Source organism: Coregonus clupeaformis, chromosome 10 (assembly GCF_020615455.1).
Source record: "Coregonus clupeaformis isolate EN_2021a chromosome 10, ASM2061545v1, whole genome shotgun sequence".
Classification (NCBI taxonomy): Eukaryota; Metazoa; Chordata; class Actinopteri; order Salmoniformes; family Salmonidae; genus Coregonus; species Coregonus clupeaformis.
Window position 1 is genome coordinate 59,768,917 of NC_059201.1, and position 24,583 is coordinate 59,793,499.

General features: G+C 43.5%; 1 protein-coding gene across 2 annotated transcripts in view; it reads right to left on the bottom strand.

Annotated features, from left to right (window-relative positions):
* The window catches only part of psmf1 (proteasome inhibitor subunit 1), a 41,633-nt gene that overhangs the window by 1,594 nt on the left and 15,456 nt on the right, over window positions 1-24,583 (bottom strand). Inside the window, exons 5-6 of one of the 2 annotated variants that reach the window (XM_045223101.1) lie at window positions 13,866-13,919; window positions 4,707-4,868 (exon numbers count right to left, since the gene is read on the bottom strand). In XM_045223101.1, coding sequence (XP_045079036.1) covers window positions 4,707-4,868; window positions 13,866-13,919 — 216 coding nt within the window. The remainder of the gene's footprint in view (window positions 1-4,706; window positions 4,869-13,865; window positions 13,920-24,583) is intronic. The other variant, XM_045223102.1, reaches the window with a different exon arrangement.

Here is a 24,583-nt window from a genome sequence, read left to right on the forward strand (position 1 = left end):
TGATCACAAGAACGGTGAGCAAAAATCCCAGAACCACACGGGGGGACCTAGTGAATGACCTGCAGAGAGCTGGGACCAAAGTAACAAAGCCTAACATCAGTAACACACTACGCCGCCAGGGACTCAAATCCTGCAGTGCTAGACGTGTCCCCCTGCTTAAGCCAGTACATGTCCAGGCCCGTCTGAAGTTTGCTAGAGTGCATCCAGAAGAGGATTGGGAGAATGTCATATGGTCAGATGAAACCAAAATATAACTTTTTGGTAAAAACTCAACTCGTCGTGTTTGGAGGACAAAGAATGCTGAGTTGCATCCAAAGAACACCATACCTACTGTGAAGCATGGGAGTGAAAACATCATACTTTGGGGCTGTTTTTCTGCAAAGGGACCAGGACGACTGATCCGTGTAAAGGAAAGAATGAATGGGGCCATGTATCGTGAGATTTTGAGTGAAAACCTCCTTCCATCAGCAAGGGCATTGAAGATGAAACGTGGCTGGGTCTTTCAGCATGACAATGATCCCAAACACACCGCCCGGGCAACGAAGGAGTGGCTTCGTAAGAAGCCTTTCAAGGTCCTGGAGTCTCCAGATCTCAACCCCATAGAAAATCTTTGGAGGGAGTTGAAAGTCCGTGTTGCCCAGCGACAGCCCCAAAACATCACTGCTCTAGAGGAGATCTGCATGGAGGAATGGGCCAAAATACCAGCAGCAGTGTGTGAAAACCTTGTGAAGACTTACAGAAAACGTTTGACCTGTGTCATTGCCAACAAAGGGTATATAACAAAGTATTGAGAAACTTTTGTTATTGACCAAATACTTATTTTCCACCATAATTTGCAAATAAATTCATAAAAAATCCTACAATGTGATTTTCTGGATTATTTTTCCTCATTTTGTCTGTCATAGTTGACGTGTACCTATGATGAAAATTACAGGCCTCTCTCATCTTTTTAAGTGGGAGAACTTGCACAATTGGTGGCTGACTAAATACTTTTTTTCCCCACTGTATATCCATTGTTGTTATCAAAATTGCTCAGACTCAGTAAACTTGGTTGGGAATCATTGATAGATGGCAATAATTTCAAGCAACTTTAGGCTCAGACTGAGACTAGACCACTCAAACACTCAACACCTCTTGGAAAGCCATTCTAATGTGTCTTTGGCACTACAATTTGTGTAATTGTCTCGCTGAAAAATTAAACTATCCCAGGGTTAGGTTTTCAGAAGACTGAGGCGGGTTTTCTTCTAACTTTTTACCTGGGCTTGGCTACTTTCATATTTGATCCTGACAAACTCCCCAGTCACTGCCGATGACAAGCATACCCATAACATGGTGCTGTCAAAAACAATGGATATACAGTTTCCGCCAAATATGTCACCCTTCCACTTTTCTTAAATAGTTCCCTATTTCTTCTCAAATAAGTTTTTTTTTTTTTTTTTAAACTTAAGTTTACAATTTTAATTTAGAAAAAAATGTCAAATGGCATGGACAAAATTATTGGCACCCCAGCGCTAGTACTTGTTTGCACAGCCTTTGGCCAATACTGCCAAAAAACGCTTCTTGTAGCCATCAATGAGCTTGCTGCACATTTCTACTAGCAATTTCTTCAGCAGCAAACTGCTCTAATTCTTCAAATGTTTCAGGGGTGCCATCTAGGGCTGTGGCGTCACTACATTTTGTCAGCCGGTGATTGTCAAGCAAATAACTGTCGGTCTCACGGTAATTGACCGTCAATTAACATAAACACATTTAGCATCGCCTGGCTTCCACACATAGCCAACAAGCCACTGATGCAGAACTTTGGAAAAAAGTCTAATAAATCCATGTAATATAGCCTACACCTTCACAATAAATCAATTTTTATTTTAGACAGGTCTAAAGAAGCATGATATGAAGAAAATGTAGTCTATTTGAGAAGAACAGAATAGCATACTCTGAGTTGACCTTATGTTAGGTCCTGATCTGGTTATGGCAAATGGCTGTGGGCTACACTAGTTCATTTAGCAGACAAGATTTGCTTGATATTCCGTGGCATTATTCTATAGTATGAAGAATACAATTGAACAAAGCTGAATAAAATAGAAAGGATATTTTCTCCAAACTGATTTGTGGGAGTGTGCACATGCGGCTATTCTGTGTTGAGCGGTTAACAAAGAAATATGTACTCCTATATGCTTAATTTAGAGTTATTAATGTAACTTTAGTTGTTCTACAAACATTGGGCTATATGTTTAGATTTGTAATACATTGTAAGGCTGCATGATGATTTGAAAAAAGTTGCTTGAAAGGCATGAGTTCTGCTTTGTTTTTTTGCGCAGGCTGTACACACTTAATCAATCTCTCATTCACAATTTGACAAGCACTTGCTAATGCCTCGAATTTCCCGGCGGCATACCTTTTGTGTGGCCGTAATGCCCCCTAAAAAAATTTATGCCTTTTGCGGCCAGTGGCCGTTGTGCCCTTGGCCCGGAGTGCTGCCTGCTCCGAAGCACCTCTTACTCACATGACTCTCCATCACGTGATCGGGTCTTTCTCACAGGCTACAAGTGAAGACAGACATATCGGGGATACTTTTCGTCAGCCAACAAGATGAGTAGGCCTAACGAACAGCAAAAGCACTAGCCTTTGTCAATCTAATATCCCCCATAGTACAAAAGTTAACCTATTCTATTCTGTGTGAGAAATAAATATTCCGAACATAGTCTGGGAGAGTTGTGGGATGCGATAGATCCCAAATTAATACAACCACTAGCATAAAAAAAAAAAACTTTTTACGCAACGTGGCTGACGCAACAGATCAGAACATTTATCTTAAAATGTTGATAAACTATTAGGCTATTTCTTCACATTATAAGCGCAGCAATGCGCACACAGCAGTAGGCTATAAGCGCAAATGTTCCATTAGCGGGAAAACACCATTATCAAAAGTGACCGCAAATATGATTATGCATGTAATGCTTTTATTATAAAGGTGCATTTTTATGGTGAAGATTATTTTCCCCCAACTTGAAACCCACGCGCTGCTTATGTATGCCAGTTAGGCTCTACACCCATTGTAAAGCAGATTAATGTGCTTAATTTTTATACGTTATTTGGCATCTTTAGTTGTGATACAAACCTTATCAAAACATATAGGCCTATGGGCTAGGCTACATGAGGTGTGCGACTATGATACGAAAAAGTTAAAAAAATATAGGTGCATTTTTTGGTGATTTAGAATGGACCATTATCATGCACCTGTCTTGAAACAGGTGCAGGGGAAAAAATACATATAATCTATGCACTTAAATAGCGAATGGAGGACGCTTTTCCCGTGGTTCATTTTCATGCCAGCCAGGTAGGCTACACTCCTGTTGTAAAGATAAGTAATGTGCTTAATATTAGGAAAGTTGAGAAATAAATATAGTAGGCCTAGCCTACAGAAAGCTGATGGGATACTCATCTTTTTAATAGAGGCCATCACTATTTTTTCTCACTCAATTGCATAGCCTATAGAAATGTTGCACAACATGAGCTCATGGGCTCTCATGAAGTGTTTGATTAGATAAAATGTGCATTGATGTCAGAGTGATTAAAGGGACAATAGAGTGCTGAGTACCAGGCAGTTAGCAAGTTTAGTAGGCTACTAATGACAACTCGTGACCGCCGTTGTGGCGGAAATACGGTCACCGCAACAGCCCTAGTGCCCTGCACCAACTGCTGTTTTTAGCTCTTGCTTTTTAGGTTATGGATGTGATTCAGATCTAGATTCTTAGCTGGCGACTCCAGAACAGTCCAGCGTTTATTCTTGAACCATTCCAGGGTGCTTTTGATGTATGTTTGTGGTTGTTGTCCTGCTGGAAAACCCACAACCTTCAACAGACACACCGTTTTTGGACACTGGGTTGAACAAAGCACTTCAAAACACCTTGATAATCTGCTGATTTCATGATGCCTTGCACACGTTCATGACCCCCAGTACCAGAGCATTATCAAACCACCCCCATGGTTGATTGTAGGAAGGGTGTTATTTGGTCATCGGTAAACATAGGAAGACCCCAATGCTGAAGGTGACACAAGAAAGGCAGATAAAAACTCTCAAAAACCCACCTAAGCAAGCCTACATCCTGGTGGAAATATTCTGTGGGCCAACGGAACAAAATTACAGCTATTTGGCAATACAGATCGATGACCAAATTAACAAAGTTTTTTTTCAATTGCAACTTATTTGAGAAGAAATAGGGAATTATTTAACAAAGGTGCAAGGGTGCCAATATACTTGGCTGCAACTGTATGTTGCCCCAAGAGGTGTGTAGACTTTCACTAGCGACTGTAAATCTGTGTATGTTTACAATAGCCTACTTCTCCTACCCAACTACGGACGAAAATCTGCTCTTTTGCTATGTCAGACACATTACCATGGATTGAAACACTGAAATGTTAATTATTGTGCACTTATCCATGTCAAATAAATTCCATAATATAAAGAGGTAACACTTTATAATAACGTCCAGTAATAAATTATTTATAAGGCATTTAAAAATATATAAGGCATTTATTCATCATTAGTCCTACATTTGAAAATGTGAGCTAGTACACTATAAATATATATAATATTTACAAAATTTTAAAGGAAATCTAATTTAGGAATAATGATTCACAAACGGTGAGCAAACTACTCATTAATACCTAAAATAAAATAATCTCAATAGAAACATAACTCCTACCCTGGTCTGTGTCTTCCAACGGGCCCAAAGGGGTCAAAGCGGGCTCCAGGTGGCACAGCTCCCGGGGGCAGGACGCCAGGGAGCCCACCAGAGGGGTCGAACCCTGAGCGGGGGTAACCAGCTCTCAAAGGGTCCACGATCATTCCTCCTCCTCCACGACCACTGGAGGACACACACAGAAACAGAGCTGGCATTGGTCTTTGGAATTGTTGTATTATTTTACCCCATTTTCTCACCAATTTCGTGATATCCAGTTGACATTGTCTCATCGCTGCAACTCCCCAATGGGCTCGGGAGAGGCGAAGGTCGAGACATGCATCCTCTGAAACATGACCCGCCAAGCCGCGCTGCTTCTAACACACTGCTCGCTTAACCAGGAAGTCAGCCGTACCAATGTGTCGGAGGAAACGCCATCCAACTGACGACCCAAGTCAGCTTGCAGGTACCCGACCCGACATAAGGAGTCGCTAGAGCGCGATGAGCCAAGGAAAGCCCAGCTGGCCAAACCCTCCCCTAACCCGGACTGTGCTGAGCCAATTGTGCAACGCCGGTCGAACCCCAGGCTGTAGTGGCGCCTCAGCACTGTGATGCAATGCCTTAGATAATAACATTGAATCTGTCAACAATAAATTGTGACTAGTCCTTTAAATGAACACCATGTATTTAGGACAGTCACAGTGGTTGGCTTAATGTCTTTAGTGGCTAGTGCTTCAAATTATATTGGCTTTAAATTCAAATAAAATAATACTATCTTGTGGTTTGCAGTCAAGAAGAGCTCATTCAATTTCTATTGCTTTTTGTAACGCCATCCAAGTCGTTTTTTTGTAACGCCATCCAAGTCCAAGATGGCGAAGTAGTGCCTATTGTTGTTTCGGTTATTTCTAATTGTACTATTTCACTGTAGATCCCCCAGCCCAGCTAAACCTGCCTTAGATAGCTCCTTTGTCCCACCCCCCATACACGCAGAGACCGACTCAATTGATGCCTCTAGTGATACTATCTCTTTCATTGTTACCCAACGCTTAGGTTTACCCCCACTTTACTCATATCCTTCCATATCCTTGTCTGTACATAATGCCCTGAATCTTTTCTACAACACCCGGAAATCTGCCCCCTTTATTCTATGTACCCAACGCACTAGAAGACCAGTTCTTAAAGCCTTTAGCCGTATCCTTATTCTAGTCCTCCTCTGTTCCTCTGGTGATGTAGAGGCTAACCCAGGCCCTGCAGCCCTCAGTATCACTCCTACTCCCCAGGCGCTATCATTTGCTGACTTCTGTAATCGCAAAAGTCTTGGTTTCTTGCACGTAAACATCAGAAGTCTACTTCCTAAGTTTGAGTTATTCACTGCGTTAGCACACTCCGCCAACCCTGATGTTCTAGCAGTGTCTGAATCCTGGCTCAGGAAGGCCACCAAAAATTCTGAAATTTCCATCCCCAACTATAACATTTTCCGTCTAGATAGAACTGCCAAAGGGGGTGGAGTTGCAATCTACTGTAGAGATAGCCTGCAGAGCTCTATCATACTATCCATGTCAGGTTTTGGCCATGACTGTTCGGGTTTTGGTCACTAGATGTCCCCATTGCACCTTTTTTGTACCTTTTGTTTTTTCTTGATCTAATTATTGTTTGCACCTGTAGGTCATTCCCGTGTTAGTATTTAAACCCTGTGTGTTCCTCAGTTCCTTGCTCAGTGTTTGTAAGTTAGCACCCAGCCCCAGCCCAAGCCTTGTGTTATATGGATATTTCTCTGGTGGGATTTTTTACCACTTTGTGGAGTTTCTTTGTTTTTGGAGGTTTTCCTCTTTGTGCCTCTTGGCGTTATTTTTGGACATTGTGGATTTAGTTTCTTTGCCTGAGGATTTTGTTCTTTATTAAACCACCATCTCTAGTACTGCTGTGTCTGCCTCATCTTCTGGGTTCTGACAATTATTAGTGACTGTTTCTCGCACCGGGTCCTGACAGAAACACTGAGCCCTTATTATGAACCCAGAGGCAGCCAGTACCCAGGATTTTTTTTCCATGCTGTCCCACCAGGAGGGGACTGTCCAACGCCACGAAGCTGCTCTGGTTCAGCAAGAGGCCTTAATGGCTAGACATTCTCAACTTCTGTCAGAGATGCTGACTTCCATAAAGCAGATTTCGGATCGACTTTCCCCGGCAACCGCTTCTGCTCCAGTTCATCCGATTCAAGGGCTCCTGGCAGTTAATCCCCTGGCGGAACCTCGTCTGCCGCCTCCTCAACGGTTCTCAGGGGACCCAAGTGTTTGTAAGGGGTTTTTCACCCAATGTTCTCTCTCCTTTGAGCTGCAACCATCGTCGTTTCCCACCGACCGGTCCAAGATAGCATATATCATCACCCTGCTGTCGGAAAAGGCTCTAGCCTGGGCTACTGCTGTGTGGGATGCCCAAAGTCCCTGCTGTGCCAGCTACTCTACCTTTGCTGAAGAATTCAAGCGAGTGTTTCAAGGTCCTACCAACGGCCCTGACTCAGCCAAACAGCTCCTGATTCTCCGCCAAGGTCGGCGCAGCGTGACGGACTATGCCATCCAGTTCCGCACTGTGGCAGCAGCAAGTGGCTGGAACGACGAGGCGCTCACAGTGTGTTTTTTGAAGGGCCTTTCTGACACCATCCAAGATGAACTGGCCACTCGGGAACCACCAGACAACCTCGAGTCCCTTATCAAGTTGGCTTCACGCATAGACCAGCGTCTGAGAGAGAGAGAACAAAACCATAGACCGCTCACCCTAGTTCCTATCGGTTGCAACTCCGAGTCTCCACCTTTATCCTCGCTGGCTCCACCAGAACCCATGCAGGTTGGACGCATCTCCCAGGCTGAGAGAGATCGCCGAATGAGGGAGCGATGCTGTCTATATTGCGGCAAACCGGGCCATTTCCGCTCCACGTGTCCCGGGCTCCAGGGAAACGCACTCTCCCGTGCAGGCCTGGGAGGACTGTAACGGGAAACATAACCTCCTCCCATCTATCCAACTCCCGCCTGCTCATTCCTGTTACCCTTTCCTGGGACGACCACGAGGTTTCTCTTCAAGCCTTGGTAGACTCTGGAGCCGCAGGTAACTTCATGGATGGGATCTGGGCGAAGGAGAATGGCGTTCCTTCTGAACCTCTAAGTGACCCCATAAGGGTTACTACGTTGGATAGAAGTCCTTTGGGATCTGGACTTGTCACTCGTGCCACTACCCCCTTACGACTTTCAGTTTCCCAACACAAGGAAGTGATGAACTTTCATCTGATCGCCTGTTCCGAGTTTCCTCTCGTCCTTGGCTATCCCTGGCTTCACAGCCATAACCCTCACATCGACTGGTCTGTGGGCACTATCAAGCAGTGGGGTCCCACGTGCCAAGCCACTTGTATCTTCCCGAGTTCCCAGAGTTCTCCTTCCGAGTCTCTAGAATCCATCGACTTGTCCCGAGTTCCCGAGTGTTACCATGACCTCAAACTGGTATTTAGCAAACAGAGGGCCACCAAACTACCACCCCATAGACCTTACGATTGCACCATCGACCTGTTGCCAGGGACCTGCCCTCCCAGGGGTCGGATCTTTTCCCTTTCTCCTCCCGAACGAGCTGCTATGGATACCTACATCAAGGACGCTCTGACAGCAGGCCTCATGCGTCCATCTACCTCGCCGGCGGGAGCAGGGTTTTTCTTTGTGGCCAAGAAAGACGGCGGATTACGACCTTGCATCGACTACCGGGGACTCAATGCCATAACCGTCCGTAACCGCTACCCGCTACCTCTTATGGCCACAGCCTTTGAGCTGCTCCAGGAAGCAGTTGTCTTCACTAAGCTTGACCTGCGGAACGCATACCATCTGGTGCGGATCAAACCCGGGGACGAGTGGAAGACCGCTTTCAACACGCCTACTGGTCACTACGAATACTCGGTGATGCCCTTCGGCCTGACCAACGCTCCGGCTGTGTTCCAAGCGCTCATAAACGATGTGCTTAGGGATATGCTTAACATCTTCGTGTTTGTGTACTTGGATGACATCCTCATCTTTTCGAGCTCCCTTCAAGAACACACTAAGCATGTCAGACAAGTGCTCAAACGCCTCCTAGACAGCCATTTGTACGTTAAGCCGGAGAAGTGTGAATTCCATTCCTCTCGAGTACAATTCCTGGGATTTATAGTGGAACCCGGACGAGTCCAGATGGACCCCAAGAAGGTAGAGGCGGTAGCGGATTGGCCCACCCCCAAGTCCGTTAAGGAAGTTCAACGTTTCCTGGGCTTCACCAACTTTTACCGCAAGTTCATCAAGAACTTCAGCTCGGTGGCAGCCCCTCTCTCGGCGGTAACCAAGGGTGGCAACACAAGGTTTCTGTGGGGAAGAGAAGCTGAGACGGCCTTCCAAGGACTCAAGCAGCGCATCCTCTCTGCTCCCATCCTGACACTACCAACGGCGGAGGAACCTTTTGTGGTGGAGGTAGACGCATCAGAGGTTGGGGTTGGAGCTGTCCTGTCTCAGAGGGGTGAAGACAAGAAGCTTCATCCTTGCGCCTTCTTCTCTCACCGGCTTACCCCGGCCGAGAGGAATTACGATGTGGGGGGACCGTGAACTCCTAGCGGTTAAGATGGCATTGAAGGAATGGAGACACTGGCTCGAGGGGGCTTCTCAACCGTTTCAAGTGCTTACGGACCACAAGAATCTGGAGTATATCCAGCAGGCGAAGCGGTTGAACGCCAGACAGGCTCGATGGTCTCTTTTCTTCAGCCGATTTCAGTTTATCCTCACCTATAGACCCGGGTCGAAGAATCTCAAACCGGACGCCTTGTCACGAATCTACTCTCCTGCCATTCGAGAAGATACTGACATGACTGTCCTTCCGGCCGCTAAGATCGTGGCTCCGATCTCGTGGCAAGTGGAGGATACCGTGAAACAAGCTCAAGCCATCGAACCGGGCCCTGGTGGAGGTCCTGCTAATCGGTTGTTTGTTCCCAAGGCAGCAAGGTCCCAAGTCCTTCGGTGGGGGCACTCCTCTCGCCTCACCTGTCACCCGGGCATAGGCCGCACCTTGGAGTTCATCCAGCGTAAGTTCTGGTGGCCCACCATGAAGGAAGACATTGCCACTTTCATCAAGGCCTGTTCCGTGTGCTGTCAGGGCAAATCTTCTCACCTTCGCCCTCAAGGACTCCTTCACCCTCTATCTATTCCCCACCGACCCTGGTCCCATATCTCATTGGACTTTATTACTGGCCTTCCTCCGTCCCATGGTAATACTACGATCCTAGTCATCATCGACAGGTTTTCTAAGGCGGCCAGGTTTGTTCCTTTGACCAAATTACCTTCTGCCAAGGAAACAGCTGAGTTGGTGATTAACCATGTGTTCCGAGTCTTTGGGATCCCGCAAGATATGGTTTCCGACAGAGGTCCCCAGTTCGCCTCAAGGTTTTGGAAGGCCTTCTGCCAACTCATAGGGGCCACGGCCAGTTTATCTTCCGGGTACCATCCGAGTCCAATGGCCAAACTGAGAGGATGAATCAGGAGCTGGAAACCACCCTCAGATGCATGGTTTCCAACAACCCGTCCACTTGGTCATCCTTCATTGTTTGGGCCGAGTACGCGCACAACACCTTGTGCTCCTCCTCCACTGGTATGTCCCCGCATGAGTGTCAGTTTGGCTATGCACCTCTATTGTTCCCGGACCAGGAGGCAGAAGTCAGAGTGCCTTCAGCCTCGAGGTTCATCAGACGCTGTCGGCTTACGTGGAAGAAGGCACGTCTTAATCTTCTGCGTTCCTCTCAGCAGTACCAACGACAAGCCAACAGAGGTCGCCGTCCCGGTCCTACCCTGTACCCCGGCCAGAGAGTATGGCTCTCAACTAAGAACCTACCGCTACGGGTGGAGTCTCGCAAGCTGTCCCAGAGGTTCATCGGTCCCTTTAAGATTGCCAGGAGAGTCAATCCCGTTACTTTTCGCCTGCACTTACCCAGATCCCTTAAGATCAATCCAACATTTCACATTTCTTTATTAAAACCTGTTGTTTTTTCTCCCCTTATTCCGGCAGGCAGACCTCCCCCTCCGCCCCGTGTCATCGGTGGCCAGTCGGCTTATACCGTCCACCGGATACTGGATTCCCGCCGGGTGCAGCGGTCCTGGCAGTATCTGGTGGACTGGGAAGGCTACGGTCCCGAGGAGCGCTCCTGGGTTCCTGCCAAGGACATACTGGACCCTGACCTCATTCGTCAGTTCAGGGCCCTCCACCCTGAGAAGGCTGGTAGGAACGTCAGGAGCCGTTCCTAGGAGGGGGATTCTGTCAGGTTTTGGCCATGACTGTTCGGGTTTTGGTCACTAGATGTCCCCATTGCACCTTTTTTGTACCTTTTGTTTTTTCTTGATCTAATTATTGTTTGCACCTGTAGGTCATTCCCGTGTTAGTATTTAAACCCTGTGTGTTCCTCAGTTCCTTGCTCAGTGTTTGTAAGTTAGCACCCAGCCCCAGCCCAAGCCTTGTGTTATATGGATATTTCTCTGGTGGGATTTTTTACCACTTTGTGGAGTTTCTTTGTTTTTGGAGGTTTTCCTCTTTGTGCCTCTTGGCGTTATTTTTGGACATTGTGGATTTAGTTTCTTTGCCTGAGGATTTTGTTCTTTATTAAACCACCATCTCTAGTACTGCTGTGTCTGCCTCATCTTCTGGGTTCTGACAATTATTAGTGACTGTTTCTCGCACCGGGTCCTGACAATCCAGGTCTGTGCCCAAACAGTTTGAGCTTCTAATTCTAAAATCCACCTTTCCAGAAATAAGTCTCTCACTGTTGCCGCTTGCTACAGACCCCCCTCAGCCCCCAGATGTGCCCTGGACACCATATGTGAATTGATTGCCCCCCATTTATCCTCAGAGTTCGTACTGCTTGGTGACCTAAATTGGGATATGCTTAATACCCCGGCCATCCTACAATCCAAACTAGATGCCCTCAACCTCACGCAAATTATCAACGAACCTACCATGTACAACCCTAAATCCGTAAACATGGGTACCCTCATAGATATCATCCCTACTAACATACCCTCTAAATACACCTCAGCTGTCTTCAACCAGGATCTCAGCGATCACTGCCTTATTGCCTGCGTCCGTAACGGGTCCGCGGTCAAACGACCACCCCTCATCACTGTCAAACGCTCCCTAAAACACTTTAGCGAGCAGGCCTTCCTAATTGACCTGGCCCAGGTATCCTGGATCGATATAGATCTCATTCCGTCAGTAGAGGATGCCTGGTTGTTCCTTAAAAGTAATTTCCTCTCAATCTTAAATAAACATGCCCCATTCAAAAAATATAGAACTAAGAACCGATATAGCCCCTGGTTCTCCTCAGACTTGACTGCCCTTGACCAGCACAAAAACATCCTGTGGCGTACTGCATTAGCATCAAATAGCCCCCGCGATATGCAACTTTTCAGGGAAGTTAGGAACCAATATACACATGCAGTCAGGAAAGCAAAGGCAAACTTTTTCAAACAGAAATTTGCATCCTGTAGCACTAACTCCAAAAAGTTTTGGGACACTGTAAAGTCCATGGAGAATAAGAGCACTTCCTCCCAGTTGCCCACTGCACTGAGGCTAGGAAACACTATCACCACCGATAAATCTACAATAATCGAGAATTTCAACAAGCATTTTGCTACAGCTGGCCATGCTTTCCATCTGGCTACCACTACCCCGGCAACCAACTCTGCACCCTCCGCTGAAACTTGCCCATGCCCCCCCCGCTTCTCCTTCACACAAATTCAGACAGCTGACGTTTTGAAAGAGCTGCAAAATCTGGACCCCTACAAATCAGCTGGGCTAGACAATCTGGACCCTTTCTTTCTAAAACTAGCCGCCGAAATTGTCGCAACCCCTATTACTAGTCTGTTCAACCTCTCTTTCATAACGTCTGAGATCCCCAGAGATTGGAAAGCTGCCGCGGTCATCCCCCTCTTCAAAGGGGGTGACACTCTAGATCCAAACTGCTATAGACCTATATCCATCCTGCCCTGCCTTTCGAAAGTATTTGAAAGCCAAGTTAACAAACAGATCACCGACCATTTCGAATACCACCGTACCTTCTCCGCTATGCAATCCAGTTTCCGAGCTGGTCATGGGTGCACTTCAGCCACGCTCAAGGTCCTAAACGATATTATAACCGCAATTGATAATAGACAGTACTGTGCAGCCGTCTTCATCGACCTGGCCAAGGCTTTCGACTCTGTCAACCACCGCATTCTTATTGGCAGACTAAATAGCCTTGGTTTCTCAAATGACTGCCTCGCCTGGTTCACCAACTACTTCTCAGATAGAGTTCAGTGTGTACGCTCTTGTTGGCTGGTCCTCACTACATGTTCGTCGTCAAACCCACTGGCTCCAGGCCATCTATAAATCACTGCTAGGCAAATCCCCGCCTTATCTTAGCTCATTGGTCACCATAGCAGCACCCACCCGTAGTCTGCGCTCCAGCAAGTATATCTCACTGGTCATTCCCAAAGCCAACACCTCCTTTGGCCGCCATTCCTTCCAGTTCTCTGCTGCCAATGACTGGAACGAATTGCAAAAATCTCTGAAGCTGGAGACTCTTATCTCCCTCACTAACTTTAAGCATCAGTTGTCAGAGCACCTTACCGATCATTGCACCTGTACACAGCCCATCTGAAATTAGCCCACCCAACTACCTCATCCCTATATTGTTATTTATTTTGCTCTTTTGCACCCCAGTATCTCTATTTGCACATAATCTCTTGCACATCTAGCATTCCAGTGTTAATACTATTGTAATTATTTTGCACTATAGCCTATTTATTGCCTTATCTGCATAACTTGCTACATTTGCACACACTGTATATATATTTTCTGTTGTATTTTTGACTTTATGTTTTTTACCCCATATGTAACTCTGTGTTGTTTTTATCGCACTGCTTTGCTTTATCTTGGCCAGGTCGCAGTTGTAAATGAGAACTTGTTCTCAACTGGCTTACCTGGTTAAATAAAGTTGAAAAAAAAAATATATATATATATATATATTTTTAAACTTACAGTACACAAACATTTAGGCACAAAAGCCCTGTTCAACGAACAGCCATTGTGATGAATGTTGACTGGTCCAAGGTCTGCCACATTGTCTGTTGTTCTATCCTTGCTGAATGCAGTAGGGAAACTCACCCAAAGGGATCCAGATCGGCTCCTCCTGCAGCGAATGGAGCCATGGGGTCTGGCCTGATAAACACACAATACACATGCACACAATCAGACAGGCTGGGGGCAAATTAGAGACCGCACATAGTTTAGTTTTGCAAGGTATTGTCAGATGTCAACTAAGTCTCACAGTTGATCCAATGGTTGATTGGTTGTTGTATGTACAATCAATTCACGTCTTTTGACAACTCAATATTTACATTTACATTTTAGTCATTTAGCAGACGCTCTTATCCAGAGCGACTTACAGTTAGTGAGTGCATACATTTTCATACTGCCCCCCCCGTGGGAAACGAACCCACAACCCTGGCGTTGCAAGCGCCATGCTCTACCAACTGAGCTACAGGGGACCAATCAAATGTACATTCAACGTTGTGTGACGTTGTTCGCCCGCAGGGGTCTTTATTGATTTTTTTTTTTGTGTGAAAAGTATGCAGGTGAGTGAATACAGTATCAACACTGTATATATAAACTCATCATAAAATTATTTCAGAAGACTACAGCTCTGAACTGAAATACAGAGTATACCAAATATTAAGAACACATGCTCTTTCCATGACAGCTTTTTCACGCTCAACAGTTTCCCGTGTGTATCAAAAATGGGTGGGGGTGCAACTCAGGTGTTCCTAATGTTTGGCATACTCAGTGTACGTATTCATGCTGTACTATTACCCTAATATTACCCTATGCATAGAATTAGGTATTAGAATAGCTTCTAGTAATTTATCCTGAACAAAAATATAAACACAACATGTAAAGTGTTGGTCCCATGTTTCATGAGCTGAAATAAAAGATCCCAGAAATCTTCCATACCCACAAAAAGCTTATTTCTCTCAAATTTTGAGCACAAATTTGTTTACATCCCTGTTAGTGAGCATTTTTCCTTTGCCAAGATAATCCATCCACCTGACAGGTATGGCATATCAAGAAGCTGATTAAACAGCATGATCATTACACAGGTGCACCTTGTGCAGGGGACACTAAAAGGCCAATCTAAAATGTGCAGTTTTGTCACACAACACAATGCCACAGATGTCTCAAGTTTTGAGGGGGCGTGCAATTGTCATGCTGACTGCAGGAATGTCCACCAGAGCTGTTGCCAGAGAATTGAATGTTAATTTCTCTACATAAGTCGCCTCCAACGTAGTTTTAGAGAACAACCGCAGACCACGTGTAACCACGCCACCCCAGGATCTCCACATCCGGCTTCTTCACCTGCAGGATCGTCTGAGGCGGGGGTGCTGAGGAGTATTTCTGTCTAATAAAGCCCTTTTGTGGGGAAAAACTAATTGGCTGGGCCTGGCTCCCCAGTGGGTGGGCCTATGCCCTCCCAGGCCTATCCATGGCTGCGACCCTGCCCAGTCATGTGAAATCCACAGATTAGGGCCTAAAGAATTAATTTCTATTGACTGATTTCCTTATATGAGCTGTAACTCAGTACATTTTTTGAAATTGTTGCATGTTGCGTTTATTTTTGTTTAGTGTAATATGATCTCTATGACCCTATGCCTGTATATTGTGGTAAGGCCCACAGCAGGACAGTGACTATCCTTTTTGGTGAGGCAGTTCAGTCTCTCAGCATGTCAGAGCATTTTGTGAAAAACGTGGCCCCTTTTGCCCTTTCCTAACCATTGTATTCTTCACACAGACAGAATGTAAATCTGCTGTATCATTCTGCTCCCTCTCCCTCGTGGACAAGGGCATGACAACACCAAGGTCGATAAATCGCTGACATCACAAAACAAATCCGATAGGGTCACAGGAAGCAAAGCGAGGAGAGAGAGAGAAAAGGAGAAAAGAAGGAGGTGGACGCCAAGTGACAGGCTCCATCTTTGGACCGGTGCCATTTCCTAAGGATGACTCTTCTTTCTCTCTTGCACCGTGCACTATGCCCTGCCCCCATGTCTGCAGTGCGGGATACTGAGAATACTCCAAATACCCCGTCTATGCTTGGTCTCTGGCTCCATTTCACTTTCACTCTCTCTTCGGTGTGAAGCCGAGGCAAAAACCCCATGCTGTAAATGTTGGCTAAGATGGATATGAGCTGAGATGATGCCCTTCAATACAATATTTAAAAAATATATATTTAACCTTTATTTTGACAGGGCGTCATGCTGAGACCCAAGGTCTCTTTTACAGATGAGCCTTGAATCAAACATACACATCAATATACACATCAATATACACTATATATATATATACACACACATACATACATATATATATATACACATACATACATATATATATACACATACATATATATATATATATATATATATATATATATATATATATATATACACATACATATATATATATACAGGTAAAAGTCAGTAAATTAGAATATTTTGAAAAACTTGATTTATTTCAGTAATTGCATTCAAAAGGTGTAACTTGTACATTATATTTATTCATTGCACACAGACTGATGCATTCAAATGTTTATTTCATTTAATTTTGATGATTTGAAGTGGCAACAAATGAAAATCCAAAATTCCGTGTGTCACAAAATTAGAATATTGTGTAAGGGTTACATTTTGAAGACACCTGGTGCCACAAACTAATCAGCTGATTAACTCAAAACACCTGCAAAGGGCTTTAAATGGTCTCTCAGTCCAGTTCTGAAGCCTACACAAACATGGGGAAGACTTCAGATTTGACAGCTGTCCAAAAGGCGACCATCGACACATTGCACAATGAGGGAAAGACACAAAAGGTTATTGCAGAAGAGGCTGGCTGTTCTCAGAGCTCTGTGTCCAAACACATTAATAGAGAGGCAAAGGGAAGGAAAAACTGTGGTCAGAAAAAGTGTACAAGCGATAGGGATCACCGCGCCCTAGTCAAGATTGTGAAAAAAACCCATTCAAAAATGTGGGGGAGATTCACAAGGAGTGGACAGCTGCTGGAGTCAGGGCTTCAAGATCCACCACCAAGAGACGCTTGAAAGACATGGGTTTCAACTGCCGCATACCTCGTGTCAAGCCACTGTTGACCAAGAAACAGCGCGAAAAGCGTCTCACCTGGGCTAAGGAAAAAAAGAGCTGGACTGCTGCTGAGTGGTCTAAAGTCATGTTTTCTGACGAAAGCAAATTTTGCATTTCCTTTGGAAATCGAGGTCCCAGAGTCTGGAGGAAGACAGGAGAGGCACAGGATCCACGTTGCCTGAAGTCTAGTGTAAAGTTTCCACCATCAGTGATGGTTTGGGGTGCCATGTCATCTGCTGGTGTCGGTCCACTCTGTTTCCTGAGATCCAGGGTCAACGCAGCCGTCTACCAGCAAGTTTTAGAGCACTTCATGCTTCCTGCTGCTGACCTGCTCTATGGAGATGGAGATTTCAGGTTCCAACAGGACTTGGCGCCTGCACACAGCGCAAAATCTACCCGTGCCTGGTTTACGGACCATGGTATTTCTGTTCTAAATTGGCCAGCCAACTCCCCTGACCTTAGCCCCATAGAAAATCTGTGGGGTATTGTGAAAAGGAAGATGCAGAATGCCAGACCCAACAACGCAGAAGAGTTGAAGGCCACTATCAGAGCAACCTGGGCTCTCATAACACCTGAGCAGTGCCAGAAACTCATCGACTCCATGCCACGCCGCATTAATGCAGTAATTGAGGCAAAAGGAGCTCCAACCAAGTATTGAGTATTGTACATGCTCATATTTTTCATTTTCATACTTTTCAGTTGGCCAACATTTCTAAAAAATCCCTTTTTTGTATTAGCCTTAAGTAATATTCTAATTTTGTGACACACGGAATTTTGGATTTTCATTTGTTGCCACTTCAAATCATCAAAATTAAATGAAATAAACATTTGAATGCATCAGTCTGTGTGCAATGAATAAATATAATGTACAAGTTACACCTTTTGAATGCAATTACTGAAATAAATCAAGTTTTTCAAAATATTCTAATTTACTGACTTTTACCTGTATATACACATACATATATATAGAGCGACTGTAAGTCGCTCTGGATAAGAGCGTCTGCTAAATTACCAATTATTATTATTAATTATTATATATATATATACACACAAACACACACACACACACACACACACACACACACACATACATACATATATACATATATACACACAGTGCCCTCCACAATTATTGGCACCCCTGTTTAAGATGTGGTCGAGGACTTCCAAAAATTCTCCTTTTTTTTTTAAACAACATAGAACCCAAATGCAAAAAAAGAGAAAAATCCAACCTTTTATTTAAGTACATTACTTTGGTGTAAAAAAAAAAAAATCACACATTTAGAAAAAAAAAAACTTGAAATCATGTGTCCCACAATTATTGGCACCCCTGATGTTAATACTTTGTACAACCCCCTTTTGCCAAGACAGCACTTAATCTCCTCCTATAACATTTCACAAGATTGGAGAACACAGAGAGAGGGATCTTTGACCATTCTTCTTTGCACAATCTTTCTAGATCATCCAGTGTCCTGGGTCCTCTCTTATGCACTCTCCTCTTTAGCTCGCCCCACAGGTTTTCGATTGGGTTGAGGTCTGGGGACTGAGATGGCCATGGGAGGACCTTGAGTTTGTGACTGCTGAACCATTTTTGTGTAGATTTTGCCACATGTTTTGGATCATTATCCTGCTGAAAGATCCAATGACGACCAATCTTCAGCTTTCTGGCAGAGGCCATCAGGTTTTTATTTAAAATGTCCTGGTAGTTCAAAGCGTTCATAATGCCATGCACCCTAACAAGGTTCCCAGGGCCTTTGGAAGAGAAACAGGCCCACAGCATCACAGATCCTCCACCATACTTCACGGTGGGCATGAGGTGCTTTTCGGCATACTCATCTTTTGTTTTTACGCCAGACCCACTTAGAGTGTTTGTTGCCAAAAAGCTCAATCTTAGTCTCATCTGACCAAAGCACACGATCCCAGTTGAAGTCCCAGTGCCGCTTAGCAAACTCCAGACGTTTACGTTTGTGAGTGTTAGTGAGAAAAGGCTTTTTCCTTGCATGCCTCCCAAACAGCTTGTTGGCATGTAGATAGCGTCTGATGGTTGTTTTGGAGACTTTGTGACCCCAAGATGCCACTCTTTGATGCAATTCTGTGACAGTGAGCTTAGGACTTTTTTTTACTTCTCTTACCATCCTCCTCATTGTGCGTTGTGGCAAGATAAACTTGGGACCTCTTCCAGCCTTGTTTGTCACTGTTCCAGTTGTTTTAAACTTCTTAATGATTCCTCTGACTGTAGATACGGGCAAGTTAAGGCGAGTGGCTATTTTCTTGTAGCCATTGCCTGACTTATGAAGGTCGACACAAATCTGCCTTACTTGAATGGTGTGTTCTCTTGTCTTTGCCATGTTGACAAATGGGTAAGAGAATTAGGCCTCTGTGTCACGTCATATTTATACCCCAGGGAAACAGGAAGTCATGAATTACTAATTAAAAGTTCCTAGATACCCTGACCAACTTTAGCAACTACAGAAAAATATATTTTTTAAAAAATCAATTAAAATTTTCCAGCGGAATTGTTAGGGGTGCCAATAATTGTGGGACACATGATTTCAAGTTTTTTTTTTTTAAATGTGTGATTTTTTTTTACCACCAAAGTAATGTACTTAAATAAAAGGTTGGATTTTTCTCTTTTTTTGCATTTGGGTTCTATGTTGTTTAAATAAAAAAAGGAGAATTTTTGGAAGTCCTCGACCACATCTTAAACAGGGGTGCCAATAATAGTGGAGGGCACTATATATATATATATATATATATATATATATATATATATATATATATAATATAATAATAATAATAATAATAATAATAATAATAATATACATGAATACACAGAAAGCAAAACACAATCATATCAAACAAACACATTCTTCAGTAAAAAATTCCTCAATAAGCCATCTGAATTGCCCTAGAGGCATCAAGCCTTCCCATTTTAGATTGCTTTGAAGATTATTCCACAAGGTGCCATAAAACTAAAATCTGATTTACCTAATTCAGTGGAGATCGAAGGGATCTCCAGAGTTAGCCATCCCTGAGACCGGGTCTGTTAACTCGTGCGTCTGTAGTGTTAACAATGAAGCAAGGTAGAGCAGAAGTTTATGCAAGAGGGCTTTATAAACAAAAAGAGTGCAATGTATTGATCTAGGAGACTTCAAAGAGGGCCAGCCTACTTTCTGATACAGAAAGCAATGATGTGTACTGAACCTGTCGCCCGTAATAAAGCGTAGTGTTATATGATAAACTGCATCCAAAGGCTTCAATACAGTGGCAGCTGCATTCATATAAACAATATCACTATAATTTATAACCAGTATGAATGTCGAGTGAATTATTTTCTTTCTGCTATTTAATGAAAGGCATGCCGTATTCTTATAAAGGAAGCCCATTTCAATTCTTAACTAATTCATCAACATGCTTTCTGAAAGACAGCTTCTCGGCAATCCAGATACCCAGACATTTATAATTGGGGACACAACCAATGTGGGCACCATCCAATGTACAAATGCATAAATCATCAGATACATTTGAAAGCTTTTTTAACATATACTTAGTTTTACCTGCATTAAGTACCAATTTTAGTTCAACAAGGGCTTTCTGCAAAGCAAAACAAATTCAGATTGTAGCGCCGAGAGAGCCTTGTCAACAGAAGGGGCAACACAATACAAAACAGTATCATCTGCATACAAGTGGAGGTTACAATTTCCTATGATCAAACCAATGTTGTTTATGTAGACAGTAAAAACTACAGGGCCCAAAATCAACCCCTGTAGGACAACCTTAGTAATATCAAGGAAGTCTGACTTAACACCATCAGAAGAAACACTGTCTCCTGTCTGTCAGGTAGTTTTCCAACCAGATGAAGGCTGCCTGACCCAGGCCAATTTCAGACAGTCTACGAATTAATATTGAATGGTCAACAGTGTTGAAAGCCTTCAACAGGTCTAAAAAAAAGGGCAGCACAATGCCACCTTTTGTCCATGCAATTTAAAATGTATTTTATCACCAAAGCAGAAGATATAGTGCTATGACCTGGCCTGAAACCAGACTGATGGACACTTAGAATACATTTTGAAGCTAGAAAAAATCTAAGCTGAGTATTGCTTCAAGATTCAAAAAAGTTTGCTAGGCTAGACAGTTTAGCGATAGGGTGATAATTATTCATGTCAGAGTGGTCACCACCTTTGTAGAGAGGAAGAACATGGGCAGCCTTCCAGACCCTAGGGATAGCACCCGAGATAATTGTCAGGTAAAATATAGTCTCACCAGTCTCAACATCAACAGTGAAGAGGCGAATCCGGGATGCTGACCTAGGCAGAGTTGCAAAGAAAAAGTCCAGTGTCTGTGTTCTTTTGCTGCCCATCTTAATCTTTTATTTTTATTGGCCAGTCTGAGATATGGCTTTTTCTTTGCAACTCTGCCTAGGTCAGCATCCCGGAGTCGCCTCTTCACTGTTGACGTTGAGACTGGTGTTTTGCGGGTACTATTTAATGAAGCTGCCAGTTGAGGACCTGTGAGGCGTCCGTTTCTCAAACTAGACACTAATGTATTTGTCCTCTTGCTCAGTTGTGCACCGGGGCCTCCCACTCCTCTTTCTATTCTGGTTAGAGACAGTTTGCGCTGTTCTGTGAAGGGAGTAGTACGAGATCTTCAGTTTCTTGGCAATTTCTTGCATGGAATAGCCTTCATTTCTCAGAACAAGAATAAACTGACGAGTTTCAGAAGAAAGTTATTTGGTTCTGGCCATTTTGATCCTGTAATCGAACCCACAGTTGCTGATGCTCCAGATACTCAACTAGCCTCAAGAAGGCCAGTTTTATTGCTTCTTTAATCAGCACAACAGTTTTCAGCTGTGCTAACATAATTGCAAAAGGGTTTTCTAATGATCAATTAGCCTTTTAAAATGTTAAACTTGGATTAGCAAACACAATGTGCCATTGGAACACAGGACTGATGGTTGCTGATAATGGGCCTCTGTACGCCTATGTAGATATACCATTAAAAATCAGCAGTTTCCAGCTACAATAGCCATTTACAACATTAACAATGTCTACACTGTATTTCTGATAAAATTGCTTTTCTTTCGAAAACAAGGACATTTCTAAGTGACCCCAAACTTTTGAACGGTAGTGTATGTATGTATGTATGTATGTATGTATGTATGTATGTATGTATGTATGTATGTATGTATGTATGTATGTATGTTTGTATATACAGTACCAGTCAAAAGTTTGGACACACCTATTCATTCAAGGGTTTTTCTTTATTTTTACTATTTTCTACATTGTAGAATAATAGTGAAGACATCAAAACTATGAAATAACACATGTGGAATCATGTAGTAACCAAAAAAGTGTTAAACAAATCAAAATATATTTTATATTTGAGATTCTTCAAAGTAGCCACCCTTTGCCTTGATGACAGCTTTGCACACTCTTGGTATTTTTTAAATATATTTAATAATTTATTTAACTAGGTAAATCAGTTAAGAACAAACTCTTATTTACAATGACGGCCTACACCGGCCAAACCCGGACGACGCTGGGCCAATTGTGCGCCGCCCTATGGGACTCCCAATCACGGACGGTTGTGATACAGCCTGGAAACGAACCAGGGGGTCTGTAGTGACGCCTCAAGCACTGAAATGCAGTGCCTTAGACCGCTGCACCATTATTATGGATTTATTTTCCCTGGTTGACACAGACATGCTCAGGAAAGTGATATCACAACTTAAGTCTTCTACCTGCCTTCTCGATCCTATCCCCACCACCTTCTTCAAAACAGTTTTTCATTGTATATCTGAAGAAGTGCAAGCTATTGTTAATCACTCCCTGTTCACAGGCACTTTCCCCACTGCACTAAAAGCTGCTATGGTGAAACCCCTTCTGAAGAAAAGTAATCTAGATTCTTCAGCTCTTAGCAATTTTCGGCCAATCTCCAACCTTCCATTCTTAAGCAAAATTCTGGAGAAATTGGTTTTCAAACAGCTAAATGATTTTTGCCAACTGTATTTTTGAAAAAATCCAATATGGTTTTCGGGTCCACCACAGCACAGGTTCAAGTGGTAAATTATCTTAGTGCCAACACAGATGCCAAACAGCTCTCTGTCCTTGTACTCTTGGATTTAAGTGCTGCATTCGACACTGTTGACCATGATGTCCTTCTGGACAGATTGGAGAGGTGGGTTGGCCTCTACTTCCCAGTCCTAAATTGGTAGGACCTATTTAACCAGTTGAGAGTTTTTTGTCACCCTTGGTGAACATAACTCTGAGAAAATACAAATCACATGTGGCGTTCCACAAGGTTCGATTTTGGGTCTGGTACTGTTCAGTTTATATACAGTGCTTTCGGAAAGTATTCAGACCCCTTGACTTATTCCACATTATGTTACGTTACAGCCTTATTCTAAAATTGATTAAATAAATAAAAATTCTCAGCAATCTACACACAATACCCCATAATGACAAAGTGAAAACAGGTTTTTAGAAAATGTTGCACATTTATTTAAAAAACAACAATACAAATACCTTATTTAAATAAGTATTCCGACCCTTTGTTATGAGACTCAATTCAGCTCAGGTGCATCCTGTTTCCATTGATCATCCTTGAGATGTTTCTACAACTTGATTGGAGTCCACCTGTAGTAAATTAAATTGATTGGACATGATTTGGAAAGGCACACACCTGTCTATATAAGGTCCCACAGGTGACAGTGCATGTCAGAACAAAAACCAAGCCATGAGGTCGAAGGAATTATCTGTAGAGCTCCGAGACAGGATTGTGTCGCGGCACAGATCTGGGGAAGGGTACCAAAGAATATGTCCACAATGTGTATTTTTCAATCGCTCTGACTGACAACGGAGCAGAGCTAGCATTGCACAAAGCAGTGCACCCATTTTGCAGCTTTCCAGTTTAGACTGCAGGGAGAGCGAGGGGGCGAAGGTAAACTCCACCCAACTAGTTTCAATGTACAATATGGAATCACTTAAGACATTTGGATTTTAGGTAAACTTCCCCTTTAATGTCAACACCGCGGCACTGGGCTATCCATTTTAGTTTCACGACTTTCCATATGCCCGATTTCGATGTGAAGACGCTAGGGTTGCAACATTCTGGTAGCTTTTCCAATATTGCCAGGTTTTACAGAAATCCCAGTTGGAAGATTCCCAGAATCCGGAGGTAATGAGCAGGAAATCATAAATCATCCAACCAGGATTTCTGGAAAACCTGAGAATTGGGGGAAAGTTACAATAATTGTACAACCCTAGAAGATGTAAATCTCTAACTTCAGAATCACACCTTCTTTTTGAATGAAAAATAAGATGAAAATGGTCACAGGCCACACAATTACAACATGTTCTATATTTCACTGTACGGCTCAGTGGTTCCTAAAGCCTCCCCTATCTTCAGATCAATCAGAGAAAATGCATTGTTATATCAGAATCGGGGAATAACAATCTTATTAAACATGAATTGTCTGCTTCCCCATTGAAGCATGCTACAAGTGGTACATTTCTCAATTCTAACAAAACAAGGAAACTATACCATTCAACCAAAATAACCAGTATTATAATATCGCCACCCGCCATATACAAAATGGTCCTGCAACACACACCATGGTCAGGTAACATTTACATTTACGTCATTTAGCAGACGCTCTCATCCAGAGCGACTTACAGGAGCAATTAGGGTTAAGTGCCT